Genomic DNA, 16,862 nt, shown 5'->3' on the forward strand with positions numbered 1-16,862 from the left:
AGTGTTAAAACCACCATTCAGACCCCCTGCCCCCTGCATCTGCTGGCTCTGTCCCTGATCTGCCTGCTTCTGTGGTGTTCTGAGTTAATCACAATGCTTTTCCATAGGCTTGGCTGAGACTGTCATGGAGGCAGATCAGGGGCAGCAAAACCCAAACACAGCCCTGGCCAATCAGCATTTGCTCATAGAGATACATTCAATCATTGCATCTCTATGAGGAAAGTTCAGTGTCTCCATGCAGAGGGAGGAGACACTGAGTGGCAGTGCTGCTCACTGTGCAGCACTGCCCCAGAAAGCACCTCTAACAGCCACCTGAGGAGTGACAAGTGGAGTAATCTCTAGGCTGTAATGTAAACACTGCCTTTTCCCTGAAAAGACGTGTTTACCGCAAAAAGCCTGAAGGGAATTATTCTACTCACCAGAACAAATTCAATAAACTGTAGTTGTTCTGGTGACTATAGTGTCCCTTTAACCTTTCCACAACTCTATTGTTGCTCATAGACATTAAAGAAGACAACAATTACAGATGCAAGATTGTATTCCTTAAAGTTTTATTTCAAGCATCAATCGTTGTTGTTGTTATGGTGGTGTAGTCTTTGACCGAAGTCCTCCTATTTACTATAAAACCATTTTCAAGTTATTTGACAGAAAATGGTGTTCTTCCTTGTACACCTTCTACAGTCACTTGATAACGCCCAAGATTCACTTTGGCACGATCTGTGCAAAACCGTTGGACAGCATTGATATATCGAAAAAACTTGGCTTACCCACCCCCAACACTTTTAGCCTATTACTACCATGGTTGCCAGAGAGAGACACGGTTTTTGTCAAACCACACACAAACCGTTAAAAAAAAGTAGAATTATTTTACATACAGTATAGGGTTTTTTCACTAAACTGCAAATGCTGGAGAATTGGCAAGAGCATTGCAAATATTAGGGGGACAATATCTCTCATGGGAAAATAGCAGAGTTGACAAGTAATACTTATCCAGTTTTTGGGCTCATATTTGCGGTCCTTACCAATTCTTCATGTTTCTCAGTTTAGCGAATGAACTCATATTCTTTTTTCAAGCTAAGGACATTCAGTATGCCGAGAGTCCTTGAAAGGAGACAGAGGGTGCGGTGTATTGACCTGAGTGCTATATTCGGATGCAAAGAATATTAACTTTGGAAAATGTGGGGGGAAAAAAAGCTTAGAGGTTCTGATGACAACGGGTGATTAAAGACTGCTTGCTAATGATAACCCATATTAACAGAGAGGTCAGACTGTGGATAGCGATTGTGTCCAGTGGGCTGTGACCAGAATAATATTCAGCTAAATTGTGAAGCCAATGCTGATTAAAGGTGCCCATGGCTCATACATTGCCAAGTTCCAATGAAGATATAGTAACCCTTTCAACAAGACATAGCAATGCAGCAACCACCTTGTAATTATTGAAGGAAACACGCTAAGAGAATATATATATATACTAATAATGCGTGCATCTCTAAACTATATAAATAAATCTATGTTGTAATAATGTAGGCCCCTGGAAGACATAAATCAATACTAAAGGTTGTGGGGAAACAGTTTGTCTTATTATACATGTGCAAAATTGTCCCTAACATCCAAGAGTAACTTGCTGACTTTAAATGGAATCTTGTCAGTTGTCCCTATCCCAGAAACCTTTGCTCACTGACTTCAAATATAATTAAATTAAGGTAAAAGAGATAAGGTCTGGATGACTCCCGGGAATTATATTAGGTTAACTAGAGTATGTGTGTGTTGTTTTTTTAATGGTTTTGTTGTGATTTATCACTCTTTTTTTAATTTTGACTATACATATTTTATAAACACTTTGCGCGACTTTATTTTAAACTTTCACTATCGCACATCTTTTTCTCCCACAATGACTTGTGAAGTGGGAGAAACATGACAGTCAAAACTTGCAAATATATGTTTGAAAATATTTAATAATGTTTCTTTACAAAAATGGAATCAATGACAGTCTGGCAGGTTTCATTCCGTTGAACAAACCATGCTTGCTAATTTTACATATTTATTTGTAAATGTCATAAATCCACCCTACAGTTCAAGGTATATTTTCTTATAATGTCCCTAGCTGTTTGTTAGAACTTGTTTACCCCATCACAGAGCCAAAATATGGGCTCCTAAAATGAGCTGAACTAACTAATTGAAGATTTATTAATTCCAAGTTGTCAACTCGGAAATCTGTGAACGATACATAGTAGGATGGTATTCATTAGAAGTATAACACATAATTATAATATTTAGGTAACTAGAATTAAGATAAACTTAATTCATTAAAAAAATGGGTTCTTATAAGATCTCCACGGAGATCGTTTCCAGCTATGTAAAAAAACATTTTTTTTGGCCAGCATTTGTTCAATTTTGGCCAGCCACATGTGCAATTTATTGGTACATGGTTTAAAATGGTTTAAAATGCCAAGATGGTTAGCTAGGAAGAGTCTCACACAGATGGGTTGTGTAAGCACTGTAGAGTGCAAGAAGGTGTCATGCAAGCACAATCAAGGTCATCACGTTCAATACAAATATAAAAAACCACAACCAAGACGGGATACGGCTGAGAATTCTATAAAGGGAACATACAGAAAAAAACACAATAGTGTAATGCAGTAAATACAATGTTTCTTGCGCTGATAATAAATGCACTCACTGATAATAAATGCACTGTTCTGTTCTGTTGGTCATCACGCTCAAGCCTGAACTGAGATGATTCACATTATTGATTTCCAGTGTACGTGTGCATGTTTGTTAAGATAGCATTTCCACATCAGGAGTAGGTTAGCACGACTGAGCACTTGGGGACTAATATAATACCATAAATGTTGTGCAAAAGCACTTATAGCCAATCAATATAAATGAATAATTTAACTGATACTTTACTATTAATCAGCTACCACACTGTTATGTGCAATTCACCACAAAAAAAAAAACACAATAAGCAATCTACTACAAAAAATATACGTAGTGGAGTGCTCTATTGTGAAATAAGTGCAATTAATCAAAATATGATGGTGATATAACCGTTTAGAAAAATATCACTTCCTTATACTTTTATTTCTTTTTAATTATCTCTTCACTCTCTTCTTGTACGAAAACAATAAATATACAAAATAGTGTAAAAATTATAACCAATTTAATAAAAATGTGTCTAACATGGAACACTCACATATTCCAGAGCTATAAAATCTAGCTCTGGTTATAGAGACTTTTGGGTCTGTATAGGAGACAGCTCCCCTCTTGGTAGGTGTATTAAAGTGATATCCTTGCTCTCCTAGGTGATCCTATAGGTAATCAGCTTCGGCATTTAAGACGATCTAACACAGTCCCTGTTATTATTATTTTATTATTTATATACAGCGCCATCAAATTACTGCGCTGTACAATAGGGTTAGACTTTCTGAACACTTAACTGTTGCTTTGTTTCAGGCTTGAAACTCTCAAATCCGTGATTAAGCACTTCTCAAAAAGCATGTGATTGGAATCTTGTGCACCCAACACGGAAAAAGAAGGGAATTTGATTAATCATTTACCTCGGCGACGTCCTCCTGTTTTCCGCGGACGTGCATCTATTGCGTCGTCAGACTCTGCGCGTGGTTGCTTAAATACCAGGATGCAAGTTATGGAAAACATCATGTGGTCATATGTGGATTGTTATCTAAAATGAAATGATTACTGTTGGTAGAAAGACTTCACAGCAGAGCAGTCTGTTTATCTGCAATTAAATAAATGACTCTCAGATATTAACTTGCATCTTGCTTTTTACGTGTGTTATTTGCAATCTATAGATGCTGAACACATAGATATAAAAAGGTTTAATAATCATCTGCATTATTCTCGAGGAGAACAAAAACAGCAAATGATTTTGTAAATATACGCTTATATGTTATTTTGAACCTTTAAGTGGCACTATATGTTTAATATATTTAAACTGTGCTCCTTTTCCAGACTACGTATGTTATTTTCAATTTCTTTCTCCTTGTATTATACCTACTTTGATTGTAAAAATGCATCATCCAGCATCATTTTCTTCCTTTTTGTTGCTGAAATTACAAACAATGTACTAAAAAATATCAGAGCTCGGGAGAAAAAAATACTTATTTTAGATTAAAGCTCCTGCTATTTATTATTTTAAATGACTCCAATTTTCCATGTGCTTCCTTGCTGCATCCAACCATCGATTTATTTGCTATAAAAGCAGAAGCTGCACGCAATTTTATTAAAAGCAAAATAAAATATAAATATATAGGGCCAGGAATAGATTGGAGATTGTGGCTCAAATCAATGTGCTGCTCTCTTTTTATGGTGTTTATTTACTAACTAGTGGGGGGTTTTCAGTAAGGGAAAAATGCACTAGATGGCCCGTATCTCCCCCCCCCCCCCCCCACACACACACAAAATATTGTAATAATGACAATGATCGGAAATCTATTGTAATACTGATTCTTCCTCCTAATGATTTTTAATTGGCACCAAAAATTAATTTAGAGAATAAATTTGGAAAACCATGATAAAAAGCGAGAAAAAGAAATGTTGTACAGTGCGTTAAAAGAACTACTATGGCTGTGTATTTTTAATGCGTGATAAGTTAAAATGATAAAATGTTGCTACTATGGGATTTTATTTACCTAGTCCCCGCAGGCTTTTTAATGTAAACACTGCCTTTTCCACGTGGCGCTGGAAAAAGGTGAGTAAATCACCTTTCTAACCCCAGATACGGAGGGCCAACCACCAAAAGTGGTTTTAGAACTATAATGTCAGGAATACACGTTTGTGTCCCTCACACTATAGTGCCCCTTTAATTCAGGGGGAAACCATCTTACTTGGCCTGAGTTGCAATTTAGTGCAACTTGCCAAAACTTACTGCAAGTATATAAACCGGTATGTTTTTTTGTCTCAAGGTGTGAGAGAACAGAATTAAAATCCTCCCTCTTTAGTCAATTTACACATGTGTAATAGCTTCCGCCCAATGTCAATTTTCAAAATTACAGTCCTGGCCTCTGAAGTAGAAGGGCAAAGTTCAAATCCATTATGCATGGTTTCCCGAGGCACAGCATATTGCATTATGGAGTGAAACATGTATGTGTTATTAGAGGAAAATACAGTGGATTCTATGTTATTGTGGTCGTGTTAAGAAGATTTAGCCTCAGTTACACTGAAAGCCTTGTTATGACTTTTAATAAGGATTCCCTATACAGGGTCAATCACTAAAAAGTGAGAATTCAAAGTGAATTTCAAATTCAAGGCCAAAGTAGCTGAAATTAAAGCATAATGACTTAAAGAATTCAGCCAGTTTGACTATTTTGACCTTGAATTTTAAATGTACTTGGCATGCTCTATGTGTCTATCGTCTATACAATGTATCTATATGTCTTTCTTATAATCTATCTATCTATTAGAGATGTGCAGGGAAATCATTTTTGTTTGTTTTTCGTTTGCATATCTCTTCTGTTCGTCTGAAATTGAATAATTTTTTTTGTTTATTTAACTAAGTTTGGATGACCGTTAATCTCTGTGGAATCCAAAAGGTGGAAGTCACGACAACCTTCTACAGGGTTATATTTATTCAATCATACAGCAACCGTTGTTTAACGAATTAACAAATGGTGGCGAATGAAATTCATTCATCGGCCCATTTACTCATTTGTTAATTTTTCAACCATTATTTGCTTTCAGACAAAGAGAAAAAAAAAAACACGATTTTTATCCAGTTTTCAATTAGTCAAGAAACAAATGCACATATCTGTCTATTAATGCATTTTTATAATCTATGTATGCAACATCCTTACCTTCTTCCCATCTTCTTTTCTTCCTTCCTTTCCTATCTTCCCCCTCTTTCTTTGCCTCTCTCTCTCTCTTTCCCTCTCCCTCTCTCTGTGGAAAAATATATCTGAAAAATCCCATCTTCGTCCTAAAATCACAATCCAAAATACACTTGTCTAGTGTTTGTTAAGCAATAAATAATATGACTTTATAACTTCCAGACCACCAGTTGGATGAAGGTTCTATACTTGGAATGATGAGTAATGTTGAATGTGCGTGTAGATACTGTACTGGAAGTTGTCCTGTCCTGCATTTTGATTACATCATTTTACCATTTAAAGACATGGAACAATTACTGATGCTGTACATCAAGGTTCAAAACCAGACTGTGCAAACCTGTGCCAGGATGATTAAAGAGATAGCACCCTTCAAAATAAAAATATATATTTTTGGAACTATTTCCATTTATGGACAAGAATGTTTTATTTTTTTACTGTACTGGGGAAGCATTACTGAAAAAAACAGAAAGTATGTACAAGGATCAGAGAATATGCACTGTGAACATAGTATTTCAGTTAAAATTCTCCAATTATGTTCAAAAAGTGATACAAATGCAATCTGGATTGAAACTAATTGTTCCTTATTGTGGTTCATTAACCCCTTAACTTCGGACCAAACTTCGGGAATAAAAGGGAATCATGACATGTCACACATGTCATGTGTCCTTAAGGGGTTAAAGGGGCACTATAGTCATCAAAACAACTTTAGCTTAATGAAGCAGTTTTGGTGTATAGATCTGCACCTGCAGTCTTACTGATCAATACCCTGCCATTTAGGAGTTAAATCACTTTGTTTATGCACCCTTGTCACACCTCCCTGCATGTGACTTGCACAGCCTCCTTAGACACTTCCTTTAAAGAGTCATCTAATATGTATCCTTCCTTTATTGTAAAATCTGTTTAATTTAGATTTTCGTATCTCCTGCTCTGTCAATAGTTTGCTAGACCCTAAAGGAGCCTTCTGTATGTAATTAAAGTTAATTTTACACAGCAGGAGATAAAAACTTTTAAATTTAGTTACATCTGACTGAAAGTGAAACCATTTTTTTTTGTTTTGTTTTTTAATGTAGGGTGTGTCAGTCACAGTCAGGGCAGGTGTGGCTAGGGCTGCATAAACAGAAACAAAAGTGATTTAACTCCTAAGTGCCAGTGGATTGAGCAGTGAGACTTCAGAGGCATGATCTATACACCAAAACTGCTTCATTAGGCTAAAGTTGTTTTAGTGACTATAGTGTTCCTTTAACTTGAACCCTGGGATGGCTGTGCCGGTCGTCAAGGTCGCCAAATCTGTATCCAACGTCTTGAGCCATCCCCCCTGAGCTGGGAGATTTAATTCTCATTGTCAGATAATTTCTGTTTGCTCGTTCAATTTTTGCTAAATTATTATTTTTATGGAGTTAAACAGTTGGGAAAAACATTTATGAACAAAAGGCAGGTATTAGTGGTATTTGGTTAGATATACACAGGGTTTTACAAAAGTGTGATTTGTTAAGAATTCAAAGTAAACTTAAAATATCTTTCACATTTTTGAAAAAAAAAATCCTGAAATGGAAAAGAAATCCAGTTTAACGATTTTGGCATAACGTATTAAATTAAATTTTACTTTACTTTAATTTCCTTACTTTTTCCACATTTGTGAATAAAACTGACGGTATCCTTTGCTAGTGGCACTTCGAGAGAATATTGGGATGCCTAGCTATAAAGAAGCGAATTCTATAACCGGCAATTTTAGAAATGAAGGCTACTACATACATTTCCTATGGAATATTTTGCTACCTGTTAACCATTTCTTTTTTAATTTCGGATGCAATAAAACTCAAAGTCTTTTTCCAATGTGAGTGGCACGGTGCTAATGCAGGACACATCTCTAGCAGCAAGCAGCTTATATCCAAGATATTTTTAGGGGCCAAAGAAAATCTAAAATGCAATTAAGTGATCATATTCCTTTAATACTCAGACAGAATTATTAGACTGGAAATAGCTATGTATTTGATTATTTCAATTAAATTATGCGAAGTCTGAGAAACAATAATCTCTTTAATGTAAATTTTATCCGAAAGGACCTTGGATTGTGCTCCATATGGAAAATATTGTTCTTGGAACCAGATTGAACGCCAATAAACCCATAAATGTTAGCAAGACCTAACCTCTTTAATGCATATTTTAGCCATTGAGTGATCTGGCCCCATATTCCCTTTGAAATGAGAATCCATAGATAAATTATTTTTAATTCACCATATCCAAAACTGTTTCATGTGTTTTTTTTCCCCCTCTGAAATATGGTAATTGGGCAGTTTTGAGAGCAAGCGTAAAGAATGGAGCAGTCACCATGGAAACTAATGGATTGTGTCACTTTTAGTACATTGCCGTAGTGCAGTTAAAGCGGTGAAACATATTAGCTAGGAAATACATTTCTGAACAAAAGGTGGATATTGAAGGAATATTATTGTGTCAGAAATACAAACCTGTATTCCTGACACTATAGGTCTAAATGCGCCATTTAGGTCCCGACCCCCTTACTCCTGTTAAAAAGGTGATTTACTCACCTTTTTTTCTAGCGCTGCGCCAGTCTCCTCGCACCTGGCCCCTCCCCATGCCTAATAAAATTAGTAAGAAACCATTTCAAGCCCAAATACCACATGTTTAATTGAGGTACATCAATAGATAACATTGCTATTAGTTGGTTTACTATTGGCAACACATGAAATAAATGCACTAATTTGATGTCCGCTTTTTGCATTCAAAGAGATAAATTGCCAAGGAAAATAGAATATTACAGACCCTCATTATTTGACCATCTTTACAGAGTCTATATCTTCTAAGAAATGTCAGAGTATTTTAATCACATCAATTTTAAAGTGACAAAAAAAAATCACTAGTGTTCTAATATTTGCCTTTTAAGACAATATAGAGATAATGACTGTATATTCGAATCCACAATTTTAATGATGGCTTATTTAGGGGTCAATTCACTAAACAGTGAGTTGAGGTGAGTTCATAACCGACCCCAGTGATTCCATAACAGCTTCTTGTTTTTTCCTAATTTTTTTAACTTGAATTCAACATACAGCAATTTTCTATTTAGTGAAAAAAACCTCCAGCAACATTATTTATATTATGTGTTATTGCTATCTTAGGTATTGCTTGTACAATAGACCTAAACATGAGAAAATAAGGTGTGTGTGTGTGTGTGATAAAGCATGCCTGGCTGTATTTGCTCACAGAACAGCCATTAAGCTCTGTTAGGATGACCATAAGAGGTAAGGTGGCATAAATGGATCCAGTTTTCACATACATTTTGTAGGTTGAAAAAAAAAAATGTATTTGTACTCTTGGGGCAGGAATGAGGAGTTCCACAACAGAGCATGATTTGACAGATTCCCAAATAGGGTACAAGATGGTGAACACATAGACATTATTTACATTCAATACACAGCCAGGCTTCAGTGTCTCGCTAGGCCTCGTGCACTTTATCTGACACTGGGGGGGGGGAGTTACCTTCTGTACTCCAGGACACACTTGAAAGCCAGATGTACAGGGGTCTCGCAGAAGACATCTCCTTTTCAACTTTTTAATTTTGTAGTAAAATTTTTTTTTTTTTTATTATATATATCCCAACGTGTGGTGCCTCTTGAACAAACTTATATAAAAACCAAAGAAAAAGTTACTTGTACACTATCCCAAATCCCTATGCATATGCACACTTAAATAACTAGAGTTTTTTTTTAATATCACTCCAATGGCCATTCAAGTGTAAGCTTACCTGCCAAGTCAAGGCAAAACCGCTCAGGTGAGTCCCACACTAACAATTCAAGTTGCTGCATTTAGCTTTAAGATAAGAATCTTTATTAAGACAGAGAGGGGTATTTTTCTAAACCCCTGCATACTTATTAACCCTTAATAGGGAACACAAGGGGCAATCACAATTCATAAATAAACATAACCCTGACTGCCAGCATGGTTGTACAGCATGATTGTACGACAGGTCATATTTAAATATGAAACACATGGATCCAAGGTATGTTATGGGCTGATTCATTGGGCAAAATAAAAAGCTATGCAGACAATACTTTGTTTCCAAAATTAGAAATATTTTGCTCAGTGCAGAATAAGCTCCAACCAGATGTTTATAAGAGCTGGCAAAGAGGAATTGTTGTAATTGATGTAGATTAATTTAGAAATAAACAAATATGTTTAAATGTCTATCTGTTCCTGTCCAAATTGAGATGATTAAATTGCGTATACGAAGAAGTAAATTCACACTGACACACGGAGTTCAGGTTAAAATAACTTCGAGAAAATTTATTAGCATCTGAACAAAAGCAGGCTTGCAGGCTCTTTTTGATGCAAAATTACATCATCATTGATTATTGAGATATCAGTGAATAAACATCATTAATTGGATTAAATGTTAAGTGGCTATGTCAGTGTCCACCCATCAATATTATTTATTGGATCAAGAACTAAGTGGTTAGCTAGGTGTCCTCCCACCGGGAGGTGGTATTGCTCTGGACACGGGTGTGGACAGATGGCTCAAGCGCCATCTCTCCCAGCATGAGGCTTACTCGGTGGGAAGGGGGGCTTGAGCGTCATTTTGGGCAGTTAGTGATGTCAGACTCGTGGTCAGGTGCAGGGTTCTTTTATGAATAGAACATTTCATTAGGCCTGCTTCTCATGGCCTTGGCTCTGGCCTTGGCTATACTTTGTTGCATATTACAGGAGATTCAATAATTCCGGAGTCAGCTATGTCTTTTTAGAAAATACAGTCTCTATTCATTATACTAAATGCTGTTAGGAAATTCTGTCATGTAATGTAGGCAAAATGGAGGGTCTGTCATAATGTGAGGTTATGTGAGATTAAAATGGAGTTAGTACAATAATTCAATACAGGTTTAATAAAGATTTTTAATAATTCTACATCATAATCACCTTTTGATTTCAGCAGGATTCACTTATTTTTACTTAAGCCAATACATTAAATACAGAGTTTTCACTTTAAGAAGCGTTATATTTAAAAGGGTTATTTGTGAATGTAGTTCTAGGGTAATTCTGGTATAAAATGATCATTATTGCGCAATCAACAAAAAAAAGAGTCCATTGATTTATTTGGAACATTAGATGAAGAGAGCTTAACCTGCAATCAGTATTGACCCGTTCGCCATGTACGGCTGTATATCAATCATTAGCATTGGTTGAAAAAAATCATGAGTTGCATTAGAGACCTGAGTTTTCAGGAATGTTCTGGGTGATAAAATAAACCCTCAAATTCCACATCTGGTCTACCGCTCACTAGTTAAATATCTGAAAATTAAGTGAAAGCAGTAATTACACATATTTTGCAATCTGGCAAGCAGAAGGCACAAGTAAGTTGTCCTCAAAGAAATATCAAAATTATAAAGTTGGATTTGCTAAAAAATATTATTATCCTTTATTTAAAAGGCAGCAATCAATTCTGCAGCATTGTACAAGAGTTCAATTCATACAAGTAAAAAGACAAAGGTACAATAAATCTAAGAGGCAATACAACATTTGATTAACACAGGATGATTTGAGGGCCCTATTCCCATGATTTGAGGGCCCTATTCCCATTAGAACTACATTGGGTTTATGAATAACAATCAATTCTGCTCAAACTGCAGTCGGACGCAACATTCCTTTGTTTCCATAATAACTTCCCAACCTTTCGACTTGTTTTTTTTTTATATTAACATTCTTTATTTTTGCGGTGCTTCCAAAGTACCACATGCAAGTAAGAATATTACGACGATAACAAGGTTAAGATCGTAATATGTCGAGGGTGCAGCACCAGTTTTTGTATAGAGATCAGGAGTGAAACAAACATGTCCATTGTTGAGGTCAAACAAGAACTGAGAAACAGACAGTTGAAAACAGACATGAATATTACAGGCATAATATTAATTTTTTTGTAAACGAAAACTGAGGCGTATAGCAGATTTCACTAACATACGTAGAGTTAGAATAAGCTTGCTGTCACCCTGCGATTTACTCATGCATAAGACCACCATAAGATTTTGAAAAATATGTCTATATAGGCTCTCTTGTGATGAACTCACAGTTTCTAATTTATTAATTTGTGCCTATTTATGTCACATAGCCTATATAGCAACCTATACACAGTGCTTTATATAAATTAGTGATAATACCATTAACAATGAGAGGGATCCACCGGGCACCATAAGCATACTTTAGAGCAGGCTTCCCCAAACTCCGGCCCTCCAGATGTTGCTGAACCACAACTTCCATGATTCTCAGCCTATCTATTTCATTCATAGATTCATGGGAGTTGTAGTTCAGCAACATCTGGCAGGCCAGAGTTTGGGGAAGCCTGCTTTAGAGCATAGAGAATGACATTTGCCAATCTACCTTCCTTGATTTCATTATAATAAAATAAAAAATTTTAATGAAATAATAATGAAATACAAAAAACAACAAAAAAAAGCACAACTAATATAATTAAAATATATGAATATCTAAAAACCAGACCATTTACATATTCAGGTGCGCTCAGAAGATTTTGTCATCGTGGTCTCTGCGGGCTAATCATCAGGAATATTTGTTTATTTAACAGTCCTTCTATAGCTGTCTTAACCAGAGAGCTTCACAAAAAGAAGCAATTAATTACAGGCATTGCTACAGACAGCAAGTTGTATAAATAGATACAGTAATACAAAAGATGTAGAAAATCCTGTCTGTGGACTTTAAATCGAATGTATTTGGGTATGTAACGTATTTACAAAATGTTAACAAGTAAATTTTTGTCCTGAAAAAAAATAGAATATTGCTGTGTCTCAGTTAGGGATGTTCTGAATTCTATTATATTTGATATTCCGCCAAGAAATTTGTCTAGATGCTGAAATGAAGGCATAAAATATGCAAGCCCTACATAAATATACTTTTATGGTAACGTGTGTTCGCAGTCCAATTGTAGCTGGGTTGAATTATGCTGGGTTTGAATTTTTCATGAAGATAAGACTGTTTGATTATTCTTTGTAATAATCATTGATTAAAACATTATGTGCTAGTTGCGTTGGACATTTACAGGTGGAACTGTAGCAATTTAATAAAAATGAGAAAACTGCTTTATATGCCGCTCACTCTTTAAAGAATTGTTTTACTTGTCAAATTTAATATAATAGTATAATATTATGTAAAAAATATAACAGGTCAGGGATATCCTAAAGACCTGACTTTAAACTAACTTAAAGGACACTATAGGCACCTAGAGCACTACAGCTGATTTAAGTGGTCTGGGTGCAGTGTCCCAGGTCCCTTAACACTGCAAAGGTAATTATAACAGGTTTTAAGAAACTGCAATAATTACCAGTGTAATTTTTTGCTTGCAGATGACACAAAACTTTGTAAAATAATACAATGTGAGCAAGATATTACTTTGCTGCAGAAGGATTTAGATAGACTGGAGGACTGGGCACTCAAATGGCAGATGAAATTTAATGTTGAAAAATGCAAAGTTATGCACTTCGGCGTAAAGAATACACAAGCAACGTATACCCTTAATGGAAGCGAATTAGGGATAACAACACACGAAAAGGACTTGGGAATTGGTATAGACAACAAACTATGCAACAATGTGCAATGTCAATCAGCAGTGGCCAAGGCCAGTAAGGTATTGTCATGCATGAAAAAGGGCATTCATTCTCGGGACGAGAATATCATTTTGCCTCTCTATAAATCACTGGTAAGACCACATATTGAATATGCTGTGCAATTTTGGGCACCTGTTCTAATGAAGGATATCATGGCACTAGAAAAAGTGCAGAGGCGGGCTACAAAATTAATAAAAGGAATGGAACATATCAGCTATGAAGAAAGGTTAACAAATTTAAACCTATTTAGTTTAGAAAAACATCGCCTGAGAGGGGATATGATAACATTATACAAATATATTCGGGGCCAATACAAACCATTGTGTGGAAATCTATTCACAAACCGGACTTTACATAGGACACGAGGCCATGCGTTTAGACTGGAAGAAAGAAGATTTCGTCTAAGGCAAAGGAAAGGTTTTTTTACTGTAAGAACAATCAGGATGTGGAATTCTCTGCCTGAAGAAGTGGTTTTATCAGAGTCCATACAGATGTTCAAACAGCTACTAGATGCATACTTGCAAAGACAGAATATTCAAGGATATAATCTTTCAATGTAGGGTAATAACTGCTTGATTCAAGGATAAATCTGACTGCCATTCTGGGGTCAAGAAGGAATTTTTTGTCCTAGCTTGTTGCAAAATTGTGCTTCAAACTGTTTTTTTTTTTTGTTTTTTTTTTTCTTTTGGATCAACAGCAAAAAACAGGTGTGAGGAAGGCTGAACTTGATGGACGCAAGTCTCTTTTCAGCTATCTAACTATGTAACTATGTAACTATGTAACCAGGTAGGGTTAATTCCACCTCTAGTGGCAATCTACCAGACAACCACTAAAGGGACTTCTGGGTCATTACGCAACTTTTGGTTGCCTAACCGACAATGGACGTCCTCATGCTATGCATGGGGACATCCAGTGTCACCCAAAACCCGATAGCAAAGCATTATATATGCTTTCCTATGGGGGAATCCCTAATGCAAGCGTGGCGAGTGTTGTGCATGCGCATTAGGTCTCCCCGCCGGTTAACGATGGCGCAGGAGGAGCAGAGGAGCCCAAGCCAGTCCCAAGGGACATCGGCGCTTGACTCAGGAAAGTCTCAGAGTGTTTAACCCCTTCTGCACCACGGGTGTTTTCCTGGCACTATAGTCCCTCTTTAATATTGATTTCTAGAACGTGTGGCATTATACCAACAAAATCCAAGAGCTTATTTGCAACCCTATTTATAAATGGCTGAATAAAACTGTTGCTATTATGAACAGGTAAAATTGGACTGGGTGAAAGCCCTGAACAGGCAATCAGAATAATTGTATTTTCTTTTTTTTCTTTTTGTAACTTTTTTCTAAAATGCAAAGGCCTTTTTTGTTCTCTGTTGCTTGAAAAAAAAATTTAAAAAATCTCATAATTCATATTTATATATTTATAAGACGTGGTTCAAAATGTAATTCCACAGTTACACATTGTTAATATTTCTCCCAGACACACAATGTTTGCTGTTTCAGATAGGCTTGATCAATCATGGGGAAAATAGGAGGGTGCAAAGAATGAATAAAATTCTAACGCAGAGCATTTATCAATCATACTTGACTCCGTTTATTAGATGTCAGTGTGTGTGCCTTCAAAGCCGTAGGATACCATAACTAGAGAGACAGTGTGTTTCTATTCAATATCCTAATCAATACAAAAGCAAATCATATTTGAATTGATTTTTGTTAAAGTGAATAAGAACTCTGCTTAACGAGGATATCATAGGTAATTATAGTTCTGCTTTTTTTTTATGACAGGTGTACTGTTCTTACAGTATGGCGAAGACACAAAGAAACTACAGATGCCCAATGAGATTACAAGCATGGACACAATACGTGCCCTCTTTGTAAGTGCCTTTCCTCAGCAGTTGACAATGAAAGTTCTGGAGTCTCCCAGTACTGCCGTTTACATCAAAGACGATGGCAGGAATATCTACTACGAGCTGAGTGATGTAAGGTAAGTGTTTTCTGGTGATGGATACAAACATAGCTTCAACATATGAGGCTCTACTTTATGTAATGGATAGAGATCATCATCTCATACACTAATTTTCAGCACAGCAAGAACAAAGAGCCGGTTAAGGCGAGGTATCAGCATCACTTGGCAACATGTATCAAACATTTTAACATCTGACACCTGTTAATACCATAAATGCCAAGTTAAAATGCCTGATACAAAATTAAGTTATTGGCGTAATGGATAATTTTTTAACTGTAGTGCCTGCGTTAACTCAGTAAGGACCAGTGTTTTTTAAGGATTCTATTCTAAAATGATCAGTGATAAGTGGCGAGCGCTTGGCTAATCCACTTCCAACCTTCTCTGTGTTCTCAATCGGAGAGATCTCGACCTATCAGTGCTGTTCAGTGTTCACTTTGAAACATTATAACAGAGAGTCCCCTCCAGCAAATATAAAATGCAGCTGCCCCCATCGTTCTCAACATGCCCCAATCTGCTCATGCTATGCCCCTTCTTCAAAAATTTAATTGGCTTTCTATTAGTGAGAATATTTTCATATGCCTCACTGTTGTCTACAAATCCCTCCACAACCTTGCCCTCTCCTATCATTCCTCACTGGTATGCCGCTATTCCCCAACCCACGTTCTCTGTTCCCTCTCAACCACATCCCTTAACCCGACACCATACTCATGTGCTCCTTCAAAATTCCCCTCATTCTCAGTCTTAGCCCCCTACTGTTGGAACAAGAGTCCACCTCATATCCAGTCAGCCACCTCTCTCTCATCTTTTTACAAACCTCCGAAGACACACCTATTTACCCGAGCATTATAATACTCAATAACGAATTCCTCTGGTTGATTCCCCTCAACTCACCCTTACCAATATCCCTCTCTCCCTACCTGCGCATCTTCCATCAAGACCCTTACCTCCCCTAACCAAAACCCAATCAATTTTGTTGGGGAAAATATATAGCTTAGCTCAGTAGAACATGTATTGTTCTATGTAACCTTGCTGTCCTTGTATGTTCAATAATTTACTCTAAATGCTTATCCTCTAAGTATAATACCATAGTATACTGTAACTCAATGACTATATCAAAATGTTATTTTCACTCCTTGTGTGGTTTGTTTATCTATGTTAAACTTTCTGGATAAGGGTCCTATATAAGATTTGGTAAATAAATAAAATTCATAAAATGTTTTAATGTTAAAATTATAATGTTTTAAAAATTAGTTCATCTCACTTTTCTGAACATACTAGAATATAGAACCATTTTTTTTACCAGTAAAGATCTTAAGTCTATCTTATACTTCTCTATGCACTGCAGTGTAAACTGTCAAATCTATATCAGACTAAATGATGAATATTAATATTCGAGGCACTTCTAGCGCTTGATACGGAGTCAGCTATT

General features: G+C 36.2%; 1 protein-coding gene across 15 annotated transcripts in view; it reads left to right on the forward strand.

Moving 5' to 3' along the window:
- Positions 1–16,862, forward strand: part of KIAA1217 (KIAA1217 ortholog) — a 591,389-nt gene that overhangs the window by 436,077 nt on the left and 138,450 nt on the right. For all 15 annotated transcript variants that reach the window (XR_010090786.1, XR_010090787.1, XM_063452543.1 and 12 more), the window contains one exon: positions 15,253–15,451. Coding sequence is in view for 13 of the 15 variants with exons in the window: in XM_063452543.1 (XP_063308613.1) it covers positions 15,253–15,451 (199 nt within the window). In the remaining 2 variants the exon portion in view is untranslated. The remainder of the gene's footprint in view (positions 1–15,252; positions 15,452–16,862) is intronic.

The sequence above is a fragment of the Pelobates fuscus genome, chromosome 4 (assembly GCF_036172605.1).
Source record: "Pelobates fuscus isolate aPelFus1 chromosome 4, aPelFus1.pri, whole genome shotgun sequence".
Lineage (NCBI taxonomy): Eukaryota > Metazoa > Chordata > Amphibia > Anura > Pelobatidae > Pelobates > Pelobates fuscus.